This window comes from Salvelinus alpinus, chromosome 6 (assembly GCF_045679555.1).
Source record: "Salvelinus alpinus chromosome 6, SLU_Salpinus.1, whole genome shotgun sequence".
Taxonomy (NCBI): domain Eukaryota; kingdom Metazoa; phylum Chordata; class Actinopteri; order Salmoniformes; family Salmonidae; genus Salvelinus; species Salvelinus alpinus.
Window position 1 is genome coordinate 58,258,973 of NC_092091.1, and position 15,614 is coordinate 58,274,586.

Below are 15,614 nucleotides of genomic sequence, written 5' to 3' on the forward strand. Positions count from 1 at the left end.
GTGAATTCATCTCCCAGTGTCTGGTGGAAAGCAGACTGAACCAGGTTTTCCTCTAGGATTTTGCCTTTGCTTAGCTCCATTACGTTTCTTTTTTATCCTGAAAAGCTCGCCAGTCCTTAATGATTACAAGCATACCCATAACATTAAAATATGGAGAGTGGTACTTTCTTACTTGTGTTGTATTGGGTGTTCCCCAAACATAACAATTTGTGTTCAGGACAAAAATGTAATTACTTTGCCACATTTTTTACAGTATTACTTTAGTGCTTTGTTGAAAACAGGATCCATGTTTTGGAATATTTTTTATTCGGTACAGGCTTCTTTCTTTTCACTCTGTCAATTAGGTTAGTATTGTGGAGTAACTAAAATGTTGTTGATCCATCCTCAGTTTCCTCCTATCACATCCATTAAACTATATAACTGTTTTAAAGTCACCATTGGCCTCATGCTGAAATCCCTGAGTGGTTAAACTATATAACTGTTTTAAAGTCACCATTGGCCTCATGCTGAAATCCCTGAGTGGTTTCCTTCCTTCTACGGCAAATGAGTTAGGAAGGACGCCTGTATCTTTGTAGTGACCGGTTGTATGGATACACCATCCAAAGTGTATTTCATAACTTCACCATGCTCAAACGGATATTCATTGTCTGCTTATTTTTTAAATATTTTTTTTACCTATCTACCAATAGATGCCCTTCTTTGCAAGACATTGGAAAACCTACCTGGTCTTTGTCAGGTATGCAAACTAGTCACCTTTCGGCGAAATTCGACGTTTTTAAACCAAAATAGGTGACCTACGTAATTCGTGTAGATCCGATGAGAACGGTTTGGGGGTGGGTTTGGATCACTACTGACGAAGGCTGAGCCAATCGTTACATAACAGCAGAATGCAGCGCAGCACGCTACTGAAGAAAGAGGAGACAACCAACTTACTAGTTACAGCATCAGCGCGCCTCCGGAAAGTCAGCTTGTCAATTACAGCAGCAATTCCCCTGAACGATAACGAAGAGGTAACTTTAGGTTAGAAACCTGACCACGGAGCCTGGGTGAGAAGTTGATGAAGCGTACTTCATGAGCTGTAACCGAAAAACTACTGGCTTTTGGAAAGTTTGAGGTGAGGGCAGGGGCGAAAATCTGAGATCAACCTTGGAGGGGACAATTACATTAAATTTTCTCAAGAGCAATTCCTGAGGGGGACACCAAAAGTAGTGCTGTAACACATAGCATACGTTGTTAAATGTATATTGAGGAACCATAATTCCTACAACTGGATAATTGATAGGTACAGTAGTTAACTGAAGGGTTTTCCCAACTTGTTCAAATGTTTAAATCATTATAATTCTACTACTAATAATAGTTATAGCAGTGCTCCTTACCAGTCCAGTATGTATGCAGGTATTCGTACTTACAACCAGCAATATCAAGAAAGGTCAGTAGGTGACAATGGTACTGTACACTGTATGGGTGTAGTTTTCATAAATACAATGAACATGGTGTGATCACATCTAAAAGAATCTCCATTGAGAACCATCACAAAGTTGGTCTCCGTATTGAATTGACCTTTTAATTTGACTTTTTCTGATACATTTATATAGTCATTAAATATGTGCCACTGGCCTGAGTCTACTACAAGATCTTTGCAAGAACAAAAAGCTTAAAATAAGTACAGTTCTAAAAGCAAAATAACTACTTCAATGAAAAACCCAAATAAATGAAACAAAATATCCTTCAGTCAGTGTCTCAACTCTTCAAACAGCAGCTATGGACAAGTATGTCGCACAAAGTATGCAATTTTAAATAAAATAACATGAAATAAATCATTTGTAAGTGTACTGAAAACTACTAAACAAAAGAACAACTATCAATTACACCATGGGTTCTCAAACAGGGGTCCATGGACTAATTGCAAGGGGTCCGTGAAATAAAAAAGTGTAATGAATGTAGTCAGTACCACAAGGTTTCCAGTAAGTTTACATATAATATAGAGGGGGTGGAGGTCCCTGAGGACCGCTCAAAACCTTGCCTGCCTTGCCTCAAAATATGCAGGGGTTCCAGTACCCCAAAAAGGTTGAGAACCACTGCTATACACACTACTGAACAAAAGAACCGAGCATATGTTTGCGGGTTTCCTCAACAACACATCAGTTGGCACTTTCGCAATGCCCTCGCCTGTTGTCTCCGACACCCTGTATAGCCCAATAAACTCCTTGTGAGGGACATGGTCATGGTCAACATAACGCAGACAGACATTCTCCTGTTCAACACCAGAGACATCTTGAGTACCATCAACAATTAATGAAAATTGTACAATCGGAAGAGACCTAATCTCAGCTGCAATGCCTCGAATGACTATTGGCCATGATGTTCAGAATTTCATTCTGTGCTTTGGGGCCTGTGTACATTGTGGTACGCTCTGTTAACCACTTCAGTAAAATGGGATCATCCTCTTCTGCCCTAAGTTTCAAAATCTGGTATAAATTCCCACTGTCATCCGTGTGGCCTCTAAAGGCTTGTCCCTGTCTTACTACATGCCGCACCGAACTAACAATTTTCATCAAGCAATGCCTTGCGTCATCCTGCTGTTTACCCCACGCGCTGGACATAACTGGACACTGATTGGATTTAGCTGGTGTGCTGTTACAATTACAAAGTGGCGGTGGGTTTGGCAATTTTGATGTGCTGTGAATTTTTCAATGGCTTTTCTCCAGTTCCTAAATCCTGCACTAATGAAGGCAGCATCAGCTCTTTGGCCAAAAGATGGCTGGCTTGAAAACCCTTGGCTACAGTGAAAACACAACACTCCTTTTATTGATGGATTATAATGTAGCCAGGGGAAATCGCGAAACCATCTCTCTTGAAACGTCAACACTCTGTTGGCAAGAGTTTGCGGTTCTATAAATTGTAGGTGTGGCTGATATGGTTTTGTGCCATCACTGTGGTAACTGGACAATGCTGTGCCACTGTCCCCTATACTGGTGCTGCTGGCAACAAGGGTGACACTTGGTCCTGCCGTGGCTGTGACACTGTCCTCTGAAGTCTCTCTCCCTGGCTCTTTCCCTTTCACTACCCTAACTGACTCAGTCTGTCTCCTAGAAAATAAATAAGGTGTTTGCCGTACTCCTAACTACCGGTACCCAAAACTACACAATTAATCACAACAGCAATACCATTGCCGTAAATAAATCTTAGTTTAGTCACCAGTTTAAGTTGAGAGTGGGGGTATCCATGGCATTTTCCAATTATGTCCCTATTTTACAAGTCAAAAAAATTGAGAACCTTTCATAATGTTGCCAAACAAAGACTCAACAAACTTACCTGAGACTCCCTGTCTGCCAGTCTGTCCCTGCATATCTGTCCCCAGCTCTGCTGTCTGTGTGCCATCTGTTGCCTGCTCTGCCTAATGACATCATTGTGAAACATTTCCATTAGCATTTCACTTCTTTCTTATGAACATTTTATCAACTAGTCTTTGAGATATTAGGATACTAGAGTTCTTACTATGCGTTTTGGTGTACTGACAAATACTCTTGATGTCCGACTTCTTCTAAATGTTCGCCATTTTTCTACCTGGCTGGCTGGCTGGCCTAGCTGCACACACACACATTTACACAACACATGCTGCAACCTTTTGTAATTTAAATAGTTTGTTTCATATTGGCTGGCTTCCAACAATAGCTGAATTTGTAAAGCTAGCGAGCACCAATTCCGTTTCTGTGTGTTTGCTATAATCTTTGCTACCTGGTTAAATAAAGGTTAAATAAAATAAAATAAAAAAAGTTCACTAGCGACAATTTATCTTTTGCAACGAGACCATTATATATATTTAAGACAATGGTAGAAGAGAGTGTAGTTCTGTTCTGTTCAGTTTGGACTTCAGTTTATCGCTAACCTTATCACAGGGACGTCGAAGCACTACAGCTGCATGCTGATCTTGGAATAAACTGATGATAGCAAAGATTCCATCTTTGACGACGCCACATAAATGGAATAGGTACTAGCTAGCTTGATAGTTAATGTTTGCTTTAGTTTGCGCGCTAGCTCTGCAAATTCAGCTAGTGTGTGAACCCTGCCAACATAAAAATAAATAAATAACATTGCTATGGACCTGCTATGGATTGACTGGATTAACCTCACGTCAGTTACGTACATGTCCCTTTCGGACAGTAGTTACGAACCCTCTATTACCTTGCCAGCTAAAGAACTGGCAGTGGATCAAACCATTGTGAGGCAAAGGGCGGGGGGGGTCGCAATCTTTTGAAACTTAAACGCGCTATTAAGTGTCTATAATCAGCACAAGTGCTTTCATTGCGTATTATTAATATTATTGAAATTACATAGTTATGTTTACAGTGATATATTGGGGGGGACAAATCATATTTTTCCCAAGATGGGGGGGTCGTGTCCCCCCCGTCCCCCCTGGGATTTCCGCCTATGGGTGAGGGAGAAACTGGTGAACAAGTATTAGCACTGTTAAGTATCTTGCTAGCTGGACCCGTTAGCTAGCCAGAGAAATGTTGGGCAACATTAGCCAATTTATCTGATAAATAATTGAGTTTATGGTGTGATGATTAGCTTGCTAATAAATTTAAACAGCTAACATCATGTGAGCTAACATTAGTAACCTAACCAATTCGCTATAGTATTAACTGGTATACGACTCCTTGCCCTTGTGTAAATGTAAATGTAATGGTCATAAGCGTTCTATTATAAAGGCTATAATGGCTAACTGCAATATTAATGTTTTTTTTTTTTCAAGTGTCATTTGCATTAAAGTCTAGGCAACAAATAACATTGGATTGCTTTCTTTACATTTTTTAACTGTGAGTTAGGTTCACATTAACCACTTTTGTCAAGTTTTTGTCAAGTTTGTGAAACGCTGGAGAATGAAAGGGCTCCATACCAAGCCACGATCAGTATGCAAATGTGGAACGTTGCAGACAGAAATGCCATAGCATCACAGGAAGCTGCTGAGGTGAGGACGGCTCATAATAATGGCTGGAATGCGGTGAATGGTATCAAACGCATTAAAATCATGTATTTGATGTGTTCGATAGCATTCCATGAATTCCGTTCCAGCCATTACTATGAGCCTGTCCTCCCCAATTATGGTATTACTGGCAGACTGTCATAGATAGAGATGCCTCGATTCATGATTCAGTCGAACAACATCTACTCTAATAAAAACAAAAACTGACTAGTAAAATATGTAATGCATATTGTAGCCGTATGCAGTGCCATTGTTACACAACTCACAACTATCTGTCCAACTCCCAGAGTCTGACTATGTTTGTTCATTACATTTAGAGCACCACACGACTTTGAAGGTATGTGTCCAAATCTTATCTTTCATGTATTATTTTGATTGTCCCATGTTATGCTTGTTAGGTGTTAAGGCCTTTTATAACAGCGAATTGTAGGCCTATAGTTTGAGTGATTAATAGTAGAACTTACTCAATTAAAACAGCTGTAGGCTACTTACACTTGAGTCTAGGAACATACCACACTGAAAATATCTATGTAGTAGATACGACAACTTTCAGAATGATACCTGTGAGAAGGGGTACTATTTGTGAAGTTAAACATTGCCTGGACATTTTGTTATGAAAGACCCCTAAATGTTGTAAAACATACAGTAAAATTATGTCTGTGTAAATTTAAGATTCTTGTTTGCTATTTATAACCTCACAATGTAATTTATTCTCAATTGCATTTTGTTTCTCATCTCTGATCTGTCCCATCTCCTCTCAATCCCTCATTCATTGGTCACCAGAACACACAAGGCAGCCATTGCTGGGAAAATGCAGGGCCAGAGAGAGAAGACATTCATATTGATCCTCGTTGCTGTGCTCTCTCACAGGGTAAGAATTTTGACCAAACACATTTTTTTGTGTCATAAGATTGAAATGATAGAACCCAGATGTGGAAAAAGTATCCGATTGTCATACTTGAGTAAAAGTATAGATACCCTACCGTTCAAAAGTTTGGGGTCACTTAGAAACATGAAATTAGTTGCAAAATGAATAGAAAATATAGCCAAGACGTTGACAAGGTTATAAATAATGATTTTTAATAGAAATAACAATTGTGTCCTTCAAACTTTGCTTTTGTCAAATAACCCTCCATTTGCAGCAATTCTAGCTGTGCAGACATTCAGCATTCTAGTTGTCAATTTGTTGAGATAATCTGAAGAGATTTCCCCTCATGCTTCCTGAAGCACCTCCCACAAGTTGGATTGGCTTGTTGGGCACTTCTTACGTACCATACGGTCAAGCTGCTCCCACAACAACTCAATAGGGTTGAGATCCCACTTTACCACCACCAAAGTGTCCCCAGACCATCACATCGCCTCCACCATGCTTGACAGATGGCGTCATGCACTTCTCCCGCATCTTTTAATTTTTTCTGCGTCTCACGAATGTTCTTCTTTGTGATCCGAACACCTCAAACGTAGATTTGTCTGTCCGTAACACTTTTTTCCAGTGTCTGTTCTTTTGCCCATCTTTTCTTTTTATTGGCCAGTCTGACATATGGCTTTTTCTTTGCAACTCTGCCTAGAAGGCCGGCATCTCGGTGTCACCTCTTCACTGTTGACATGGAGAGTGGTGTTTTGCGGGTAGTATTTCATGAAGCTGCCAGGTGAGGACTTGTGAAGCGTCTGTTTTTCAAACTAGACACTAATGTACTTGTCCTCTTGCTCAGTTGTGCACCGGCCTCCCACTCCTCTTTCTATTCTGGTTAGAGCCAGTTTGCGCTGTTCTGTGAAGGGAGTAGTACACAGCGTTGTATGAGACCTTCAGTTTCTTGGCAATTTCTCGCATGGAATTGCCTTCATTTCTCAGAACAAGAATAGACTGAAGTTATTTGTTTCTGGCCATTTTGAGCCTGTAATCGAACCACAAATACTGAATCTCCAGGTTCTCAACTAGTCTTAAGATGGACAGTTTTATTGCTTCTTTAATCAGCATACACCAGTTTTCAGCTGTGCTTACAGAATTGCAAAAGGGTTTTCTAATGATCAATTAGCCTTTTAAAATTATAAACTTGGATTAGCTAACACAACGTGCCATTGGAACACAAGAGTGATGGTTGCTGATAACGGGCCTCTATACCTTATGTAGATATTCCATAACAAATCAGCCGTTTCCAGCTACAATAGTCATTTACAACATTAACAATGTCTACACTGTCACGTTCCTGACCTTATTTTCCTTTGTTTTACTTTGTTTAGTTGGTCAGGACGTGAGCTGGGTGGGTAGTCTATGTTATGTGTTTCTATGTTGGGTTAAATGTGTTGCCTGATATGGTTCTCAATTAGAGGCAGGTGTTTGACGTTTCCTCTGATTGAGAACCATATTAAGGTAGGCTGTTCTCACTGTTTGTTTGTGGGTGATTGTTCCTGTGTCTGTGTCTACCACACGGGACTGTTTCGTGTTTTCGTTCGTTTGTGTAGTCTGTACCTGTTCGTGCGTTCTTCGTGTATATGTAAGTTCTCAAGTTCAGGTCTGTCTACGTCGTTTGTTGTTTTGTAGTTTGTTTAAGAGTTTTACCGTCTTCGTCTGTCTGTAAATAAATTCATTATGTCTTCATTCAACGCTGCGTTTTGGTCCGACCCTTACTCCTCCTCCTCATCCGAGGAGGAGGAATTAGACAGCCGTTACATACACTGTATTTCTGATCAATTTTATGTTATTTTAATGGACAAAAAAATTGCTTTTCTTTCAAAAACAAGGACATTTCTAAGTGACCCCAAACTTTTGAACGGTAGTGTACCTTAATAGAAAGTTACTCAAGTAAAAGTGAATGTCACCCAGTAAAATACTACTTGAGTAAAAAATAATTTGGTTTTAAATATACTTAAGTATCAAAAGTAAATGTAATTGCTAAAATATTCTTAAGTATCAAAAGTAGAAGTAAAAGTATAAATAATAAATTCCTTATATTAAGCAAAACAGACAGTACCATTTTCTTGTTTTTAAAATGTATTTATACCCAGGGGCACACTCCAACACTCAAACATTATTTACAAAAGATGCATTTGTGTTTAGTGAGTCTGCCTGACAATAGGCAGTAGGGATGACCACGAGTTCTCTTGATAAGTGCTTGAATTTCACAATTTTCCTGTCCTGCTAAGCATTAAAAATGTACTTTTGGTTCTCAGGGAAAATGTATGCAGTAAAAAGTACAATATTTTCTATAGGAATGTAGTGAAGTAAAAGTAGTCAAAAATGTAAAAAGTAAAGTATAGACACCCTAAAAAACTACTTAAGTAGTACTTTAAAGTACTTTTTTAAAAGTACTTTACACCACTGATTGAACCAGCCATACTGTAAGGACAGACTTCTGGGCCGGTTTCCCAGATCCAAAGTGAGCCTATTCCTGGACTCTCCATGTAGCATGATTTTTAGTCAAGAACTAGGCTTACTCTTGGTCTGGGAACTGGCCTTGATGTACTTCAATTGAAAAATGCTTGAATTTGAACTTGGCAAATTAGAATTGTATTGTCATAAAATATTGAGTGCTATAAATTGTTACACTGTGATACTACCTGTATTAAAAAATGTAACAATTCTCTTTAATATTACAGGTGACTCAGGCAAAGGTAATGGACATGGTTCCTAATGCCGTGGATGACCAGTACACTCACTGTCGGGAGCAGATGTTGAAGAAGGTTGTGGAAGGGGGTCTGCTGGAAGAAGAACTGAAAGGCAGTATAGAGTATAGTTCTGCCTGGCAGGCAAAGCAGTGTACAAAATTAATCCCGGGAGGCGTCAAGCAACACACAGATGCATTGGTGGCTTATGGACATGGGGGAAATATGTTCAGAAAGATTTTCAACCAAGCAGTGGAGACTCAGGGTGGGAATGTCAATCTCTATAACGGCAACTTCCGGTTCAAATCCCTCCACTTCCTTCTAATGGATGCCATGAGGCTTTTGAAGACTGAGAACTGCCGAACTGTGTTTCGTGGCTCAAGCAAAGAGTATGAGGCACAAGTAGGGTCAGAAGTGCGATTTGGGAGGTTTACCACAACCAAGGCCAAACGTTCCGACGCGGAGGAAGCTGCTTCAGACAGTGGGATCCTTTTCAACATTATTTCCTGCACTGTAGTCAACATTGATGAGTACAGTTGTGTCTCAGACAGCATTGATCAGCTGATATCCCCAGCAGAGGTGTTTAGGGTGGCTGAGGTAAAGAATGTAAGCAATGAAGATCACAAGTACAGAGAGATCGTTTTGACAAGTTCAAGGACTCACAGCATTGACAGCATCCGCGACTGTTACCTCTTCCCCAGGTGAGGCCAGGTTATGTAAACGAAAAGATATGACAGCATTAAACTACCAAACAGGTGTAGACGATAGAGGTCGACCGATTATGATTTTTCAACGCCGATACCGATTATTGGAGGACCAAAAAGCCGATACTGATTAATCGGCCGATTTAAAAAATAAATAAAAAAAACATGTATTTGTAATAATGACAATTACAACAATACTGAATGAACACTTATTTTAACTTAATATAATACATCAATAAAATAAATTTAGCCTCAAATAAATAATGAAACATGTTCAATTTGGTTCAAATAATGCAAAAAAAAAAGTGTTAGAGAAGAAAGTAAAAGTGCAATATGTGCCATGTAAGAAAGCTAACGTTTAAGTTCCTTGCTCAGAACATATGAAAGCTGGTGGTTCCTTTTAACATGAGTCTTCAATATTCCCAGGTAAGAAGTGTTAGGTTGTAGTTATTATAGGAATTATAGGACTATTTCTCTCTATACGATTTGTATTTCATATACCTTTGACTATTGGATGTTCTTATAGGTGTAACGGATGTGAAATGGCTAGCTAGTTAGCGGGTACGCGCTAGTAGCATTTCAATCAGTTACGTCACTTGCTCTGAGACTTTAAGTAGGGTTTCCCCTTGCTGTGCAAGGGCCGCGGCCTTTGTGGAGCGATGGGCAACGACGCTTCGTGGGTGTCAGTTGTTGATGTGTGCAGAAGGTCCCTGGTTCGCGCCCGTGTCGGGGCGAGGGGACGGTCTAAAGTTAAACTGTTACATAGGCACTTTAGTATTGCCAAGCTTCCTACCTGGGCTCGAACCAGGAACACATCGACAACAGCCACCCTCGAAGCAGCGTTACCCAAGCAGAGCAAGGGGAACAACCACTCCAAGTCTCAGAGCGAGTGACGTTTGAAATGCTATTAGCGCGCACCCCGCTAACTAGCTAGCCATTTCACATCGGTTACACCAGCTTAATCTCGGGAGTTGATAGGCTTGAAGTCATAAACAGCGCAATGCTTGAAGCACAACAAAGAGCTGCTGGCAAAACGCACGGAGGTGCTGTTTGAATGAATGCTTACGAGACTGCTGCTGCCTACCACCGCTCAGTCAGGCTGCTCTATCAAATTATAGACTTAATTATAACATAATAACACACAGAAATACGAGCCGTAGGTCATTAATATGGTCAAATCCGGAAACTATCATCTCGAAAACAAGACGTTTATTCTTTCAGTGAAATACGGAACCGTTCCGTATTTCATCTAATGGGTGGCATCCATAAGTCTAAATATTCCTGTTACATTGCACAACCTTCAATGTTATGTCATAATTACGTAAAATTCTGGCAAATTAGGCGGCCGAAACCGTTGCATATACACTGACTGCGTGCAATGAACGCAAGAGAAGTGACATAATTTCACATGGTTAATATTGCCTGCTAACCTGGATTTCTTTTAGCTAAATATGCAGGTTTAAAAATATATACTTCTGTGTATTGCTTTTAAGAATGGCATTGATGTTTATGGTTAGGTACACATTGGAGCAACGATATGCACCGCATCGATTATATGCAACGCAGGACACGCTAGATAAACTAGTAATATCATCAACCATGTGTAGTTAACTAGTGATTATGATTGATTGATAGTTTTTTATAAGATAAGTTTAATGCTAGCTAGCAACTTACCTTGGCTTACTGCATTCGCGTAACAGGCAGGCTCCTCGTGGAGTGCAATGTAATCAGGTGGTTAGAGTGTTGGACTAGTTAACTGTAAAGTTGCAAGATTGAATCCTCTGGGCATCCCGGGTGGCGCAGTGGTCTAGGGCACCAGAGACTCTGGGTTCGCGCCCAGGCCCAGGCTCTGTCGGACCGTGGGGCGACGCACAATTGGCCTAGCGTCGTCCGGGTTAGGCCGGTAGGGATATCCTTGTCTCATCGCGCACTAGTGACTCCTGTGGCGGGCCGGGAGCAGTGCATGCTAACCAGGTCGCCAGGTGCACGGTGCGGCTGGCTTCCGGGTTGGATGCGCGCTGTGTTAAGAAGCAGTGCTGCTTGGTTTGGGTGTGTTTCGGAGGACGCATGGCTTTCGACCTTCATCTCTCCCGAGCCCGTACGGGGGTTGTAGCGATGAGACAAGATAGTAACTACTAACAATTGGATACCACGAAATTGGGGAGAAAAGGGTAAAATTCAACAAAATAAAATGATTGAATCCCCCGAGCTGACAAGGTAAAAATCTGTCGTTCTGCCCCTGAACGAGGCAGTTAACCCACCGTTCCTAGGCCGTCATTGAAAATAAGAATGTGTTCTTAAACTGACTTGCCTAGTTAAATAAAGGTGTAAAAAAAAAAGAAGAAAAAAAAAGATTTCCGATTGTTATGAAAACTTGAAATCGGCACCGATTAATCGGTCGACCTCTAGTAGACGACACAAGAGTCAAGTGGTTTTAAAATGTCTACCTTATTCTTTGGAGAATGAACGTCTGTCTTTGTCGGCTTGTCTCACCAGATCTCCTACAAGTGCGAGTCCTCCATCAATCATCCCTAAAGGCTCCTCTACTCAATGGCTTGGCAGTAGCCTGTCTGTTCTTGTGGTTGTATCTCTCTCTATCTCCCTGATCACCAGGACTGATCATCTCTGATAAACTAAAGTGTTGAATGATAATAGATGTGGTAAAGAAGTCAATGGAACGCAGACCGTGGGGGATAGGACGCACATTCAACCAATCTGATCTAACAAAATAGATATTTGTCAAATTATCATTTTTTTATGTATTGTAACATGCCTTGAATGTGCTTACTAAAGTTTGATTTGGATCTGTCTGTTTTCACGGCATAACATTTAGAAATAGTCCCTTTCAGGTTTAGTAGAAGTGACTGCTAAAGGCTAACTCCCATTCGTATAGACTGGTAGCATAGATAGCATAGAGAAATCGATGGTGGTAGTAAGTCGTTTTTTAACTGTAATGCAGTTTCTTGGTGATGATGACATCAACATGTATTCGGGTTGACATCCATACCAGCATTATTCTCAGATTTTTACCTCAACATAGTGTGAAACACACAAACAATAGCCTAAATGTAGGCTAATTTTGCTTGTGGCCATTGAGGAGATTCTGAATCTTTTCCCCACGACATCTTTTCCCCCATGCGTTTCCATGGCATTTTCATTGTTTTGGTTGAGTTCCAATGACCTCTTCACTGCATCTATTGAAAAGGACAAACACACACACACAGACACACACACTTGCATGTATGTAATATCAGTGCACACAGACACATAGATATTCATCAAATGTGACAAAGCGCCAACCTGTCAAACCCCTCTTAGCATAATGATATTCTCTTGAAAAATGTATTTCTTTGCATTTTATTGTTTTTGTATAAAAAAAATATCATGGTGAATAGATATTAGAAAATACGTTTTAAACATTGTGGTATGCATTTAGCACATATTTTGGTATCACAACAATTGACTGTGGGTGGTGTCCAGTTTTCATAGATGTAATTTAATTTTCCTCTTGTTTTGTTATCGAAAAAAGAAACAAGTTGAGCATTTTTGAGTGTTGTATAGGACACCTTTTGCATCTACGCATTGAGATGGGGTGAGAGGGAGTGATTGATTTATTAAATGTTTAGATAATTAAATGTAGTAAGCTTTTCCAGCTGGAAATGACTTTACTAACATTGGGGTGATAAGCATGTACATTGAATTAATGATGTAAGGCTCATAACCTGACAGTCCAGACAAACAGTATGTATGACCTCGTAATATTTAGGTTGTGTAATATGTCTGAGGGGAAATGACTGTCATACCTATGAGGGATGTGGACAGAGTGCCTAGCCCAAAGTTCTCTGTATCGAGCACAGGAAAAAACTCTCAAACAAGGAAATTAAATAGGCTAGTGGCAACTTAATTAAGAAACAATACTAATGTGTCATGCAATCAAGGTATGCACTTCAGGAAATATACTGCTAAAGTATCTGGTCACAAATTAACAATATATTTGCAGTGTGTATAATCATACTGTCACGTCTGCTCCCGCTCTTCCCTTCCCCTGGCGCTTGAGGGCGCCAGATTACCCTGCATCACACGCTCCTGCCATCCATCACCCACACCTGCCTTCCCTCGTCACTTGCGTCAGCATTATTGGACTCACCTGGACTCACTTATGTCCTGTTAACTTCCTCCCCTATTATTGTCAGTTCCCTAGCTCTGTTGCTTCATTGTATTGTTTTTGTCCTTGTATTTGTTTCTGACGCTGTTCCTGTCTCGTCTCTGTCCGTTATAATTAAATGTTTTACTCCCCGTACCCACTTCGTCTCTCCATCGTTATTCCGTGTGACACACAGCAACATGATCATTTAGCAACCATTGACAAGAAATAAGAAGCAGGAAGTCAACCTCTAGTTGGGGTAGACTACAGTAAACAGGGACTATAAAGTTTCAGGAACTTGGGTGGTTTTCATAACCTGATTTTGAGTTGATTCTACTACTTATACAGTTATAATGTAAAGGTAACATTGCAATATCTGTTCATCAGTGATGTTTTTCTCCACAGGGGCACAGCATTGTGACGGTCCCTCGGTCTCCTCCTTGTTGGCGGTCAGAGGGGAAGTTGCAAAGATACTATCTTCAGAAATACCTCCAGTGTCCGGTCTGAATGTAGCACTCCGCTCGAGCCCAACACACAGGGCTTAGCGAATTCTGCGCAATGTATCTCTGCTTAAGCTTCTTCTCGTACCTCTTCCATGGCCCGGTGTTGATCATCCTGTCTTGCGGAGCTACGTTGGTATGAGTCATGGTGGCTTTGGAGGCTTCTCCTTCATGGTGTCCTGCAGTGTTTAGGTGCCCGCGGTCAAACGAGCCAAAGTTGTCATCGAGAGCCTGACTCCAGCCCAGCTTTTAGTTCTGTCGGTATTGTGGAGAGCGTTCTCTGCAGCCATTGTTTTGGTTGTATTTCTTGATCTCACTCAAGGATTCTTTCTTATCCATTTGCTGTAGTGTTAGGGCAGAATGCATAAACTGAAAAATACAAATATTTACAAATTAGTCACTCCACATCAAGCTTTGTGGTAGCAGTCCAATACAACCCATTAATATATTACTGGTATTCTAGGCTACTGCTATTTAGTCAGAAATTACAATGTACGAAATAGTACCTTCTAGTGCTTCTTGCATGAATTCAATCGTTTAACCTGCTCCACAGCTAATGTCCTGTTCTACTGTAAATATTTAAACTACACTAATTTGTTGCATCATTCTGTAGTTGTGCCAGTCACATTAATGGCTGCTGGACTGAATTTATAGGACATTTAAAAAAGGCGATAATGAAAATGTAAAATGCAAACCTGGGGTTCATAATAAACTATGGACCCCTCTACCAGGGACCCCTTCGATATCCATTTCATAGGTAGAGTACAGAGGGATCCTCCTGCCACGGTCATACAGAGTGGCAAAGTGATAGTGGTTACCGTTTCTCTGACAGATGTATGCAGGAGAAGAAGCATTTTAAGCAGAGTAACATTGCGCAGGATTCGCAAAGCCCTGTGTGTTGGGCTCGAGCGGAGTGTGGAGAGCTACATTCAGACCGGACACTGGAGGTATTTCTGAAGAAAGTATCTTTACAGTTGTCGAAATTTGGAGCCACTTCCCCTCTGACCCCCAACAAGGAGAGGAGACCGAGGGACAGTCACCATGCTGTGCCCCTGTGGAGAAAAACATCACGGATGAACATATATTGCAATGTTACCTTTACATTATAACTGTATTAGTAGAATCAACTCAAAATCAGGTTATGAAAACCACCCAAGTTCCTAAAACATTATAGTCCCTGTTAACTGTAGTCTACCCCATCTAGAGGTTGACTTCCTGCTTCTTATTTCTTGTCAAAGGTTGCTAAATGATCATGTTGCTGTATGTGTCACACGGAATGACGCTGGAGAGACGAAGTGGGTACGGGGAGTAAAACATTTAATTATAACGGACAGAGACGAGACAGGAACAGCGTCAGAAACAAATACAATGACGCAACAGAGCTAGTGAACTGACAATAATAGGGGAGGAAGTTAACAGGACATAAGTGAGTCCAGGTGAGTCCAATAATGCTGATGCAAGTGACGAGGGAAGGCAGGTGTGGGTGATAGATGGCAGGAGCGTGTGATGCAGGGTAATCTGGCGCCCTCAAGCGCCAGGGAAAGGGAAGAGCGGGAGCAGACGTGACAGTTTGATTATCCTATAATCATACACACTGCAAATATATTGTTAATTTGTGACCATATACTTTAGCAGTGTATTTCCTTAAATGCATACCTTGATTGCATGACACATTA

At 40.7% G+C, this 15,614-nt stretch overlaps 1 protein-coding gene and 1 pseudogene across 2 annotated transcripts; one reads left to right on the forward strand and one right to left on the reverse strand.

The window, feature by feature from the left end:
- The first annotated feature begins 760 nt into the window (after positions 1-760).
- On the forward strand, positions 761-13,594 carry LOC139578993 (T-cell ecto-ADP-ribosyltransferase 1-like). 2 transcript variants are annotated; one of them, XM_071407163.1, is made up of 5 exons: positions 761-1,114; positions 5,305-5,324; positions 5,771-5,858; positions 8,585-9,291; positions 11,791-13,594. In XM_071407163.1, the coding sequence occupies exons 3-5, from the start codon at positions 5,799-5,801 to the stop codon at positions 11,921-11,923; spliced, it is 900 nt and encodes a 299-aa protein (XP_071263264.1). In that variant the 5' UTR covers positions 761-1,114; positions 5,305-5,324; positions 5,771-5,798; the 3' UTR covers positions 11,924-13,594. The 2 variants fall into 2 exon arrangements, with proteins under 2 accessions (XP_071263264.1, XP_071263265.1); XM_071407164.1 differs by lacking the exon at positions 5,305-5,324.
- Positions 12,638-14,974, reverse strand: LOC139579728 (endonuclease domain-containing 1 protein-like; annotated as a pseudogene).
- Positions 14,975-15,614: the final 640 nt, after the last annotated feature.

Excerpts from the sequence above, each read along its gene's own strand:
- LOC139578993 (XM_071407163.1), top strand. The coding sequence starts at position 5,799 with ATGCAGGGCCAGAGAGAGAAGACATTCATATTGATCCTCGTTGCTGTG. Across the intron at positions 5,859-8,584 it reads TTGCTGTGCTCTCTCACAGG|GTGACTCAGGCAAAGGTAAT; the intron begins GTAAGAATTTTG and ends TTAATATTACAG. Across the intron at positions 9,292-11,790 it reads GACTGTTACCTCTTCCCCAG|ATCTCCTACAAGTGCGAGTC; the intron begins GTGAGGCCAGGT and ends TTGTCTCACCAG.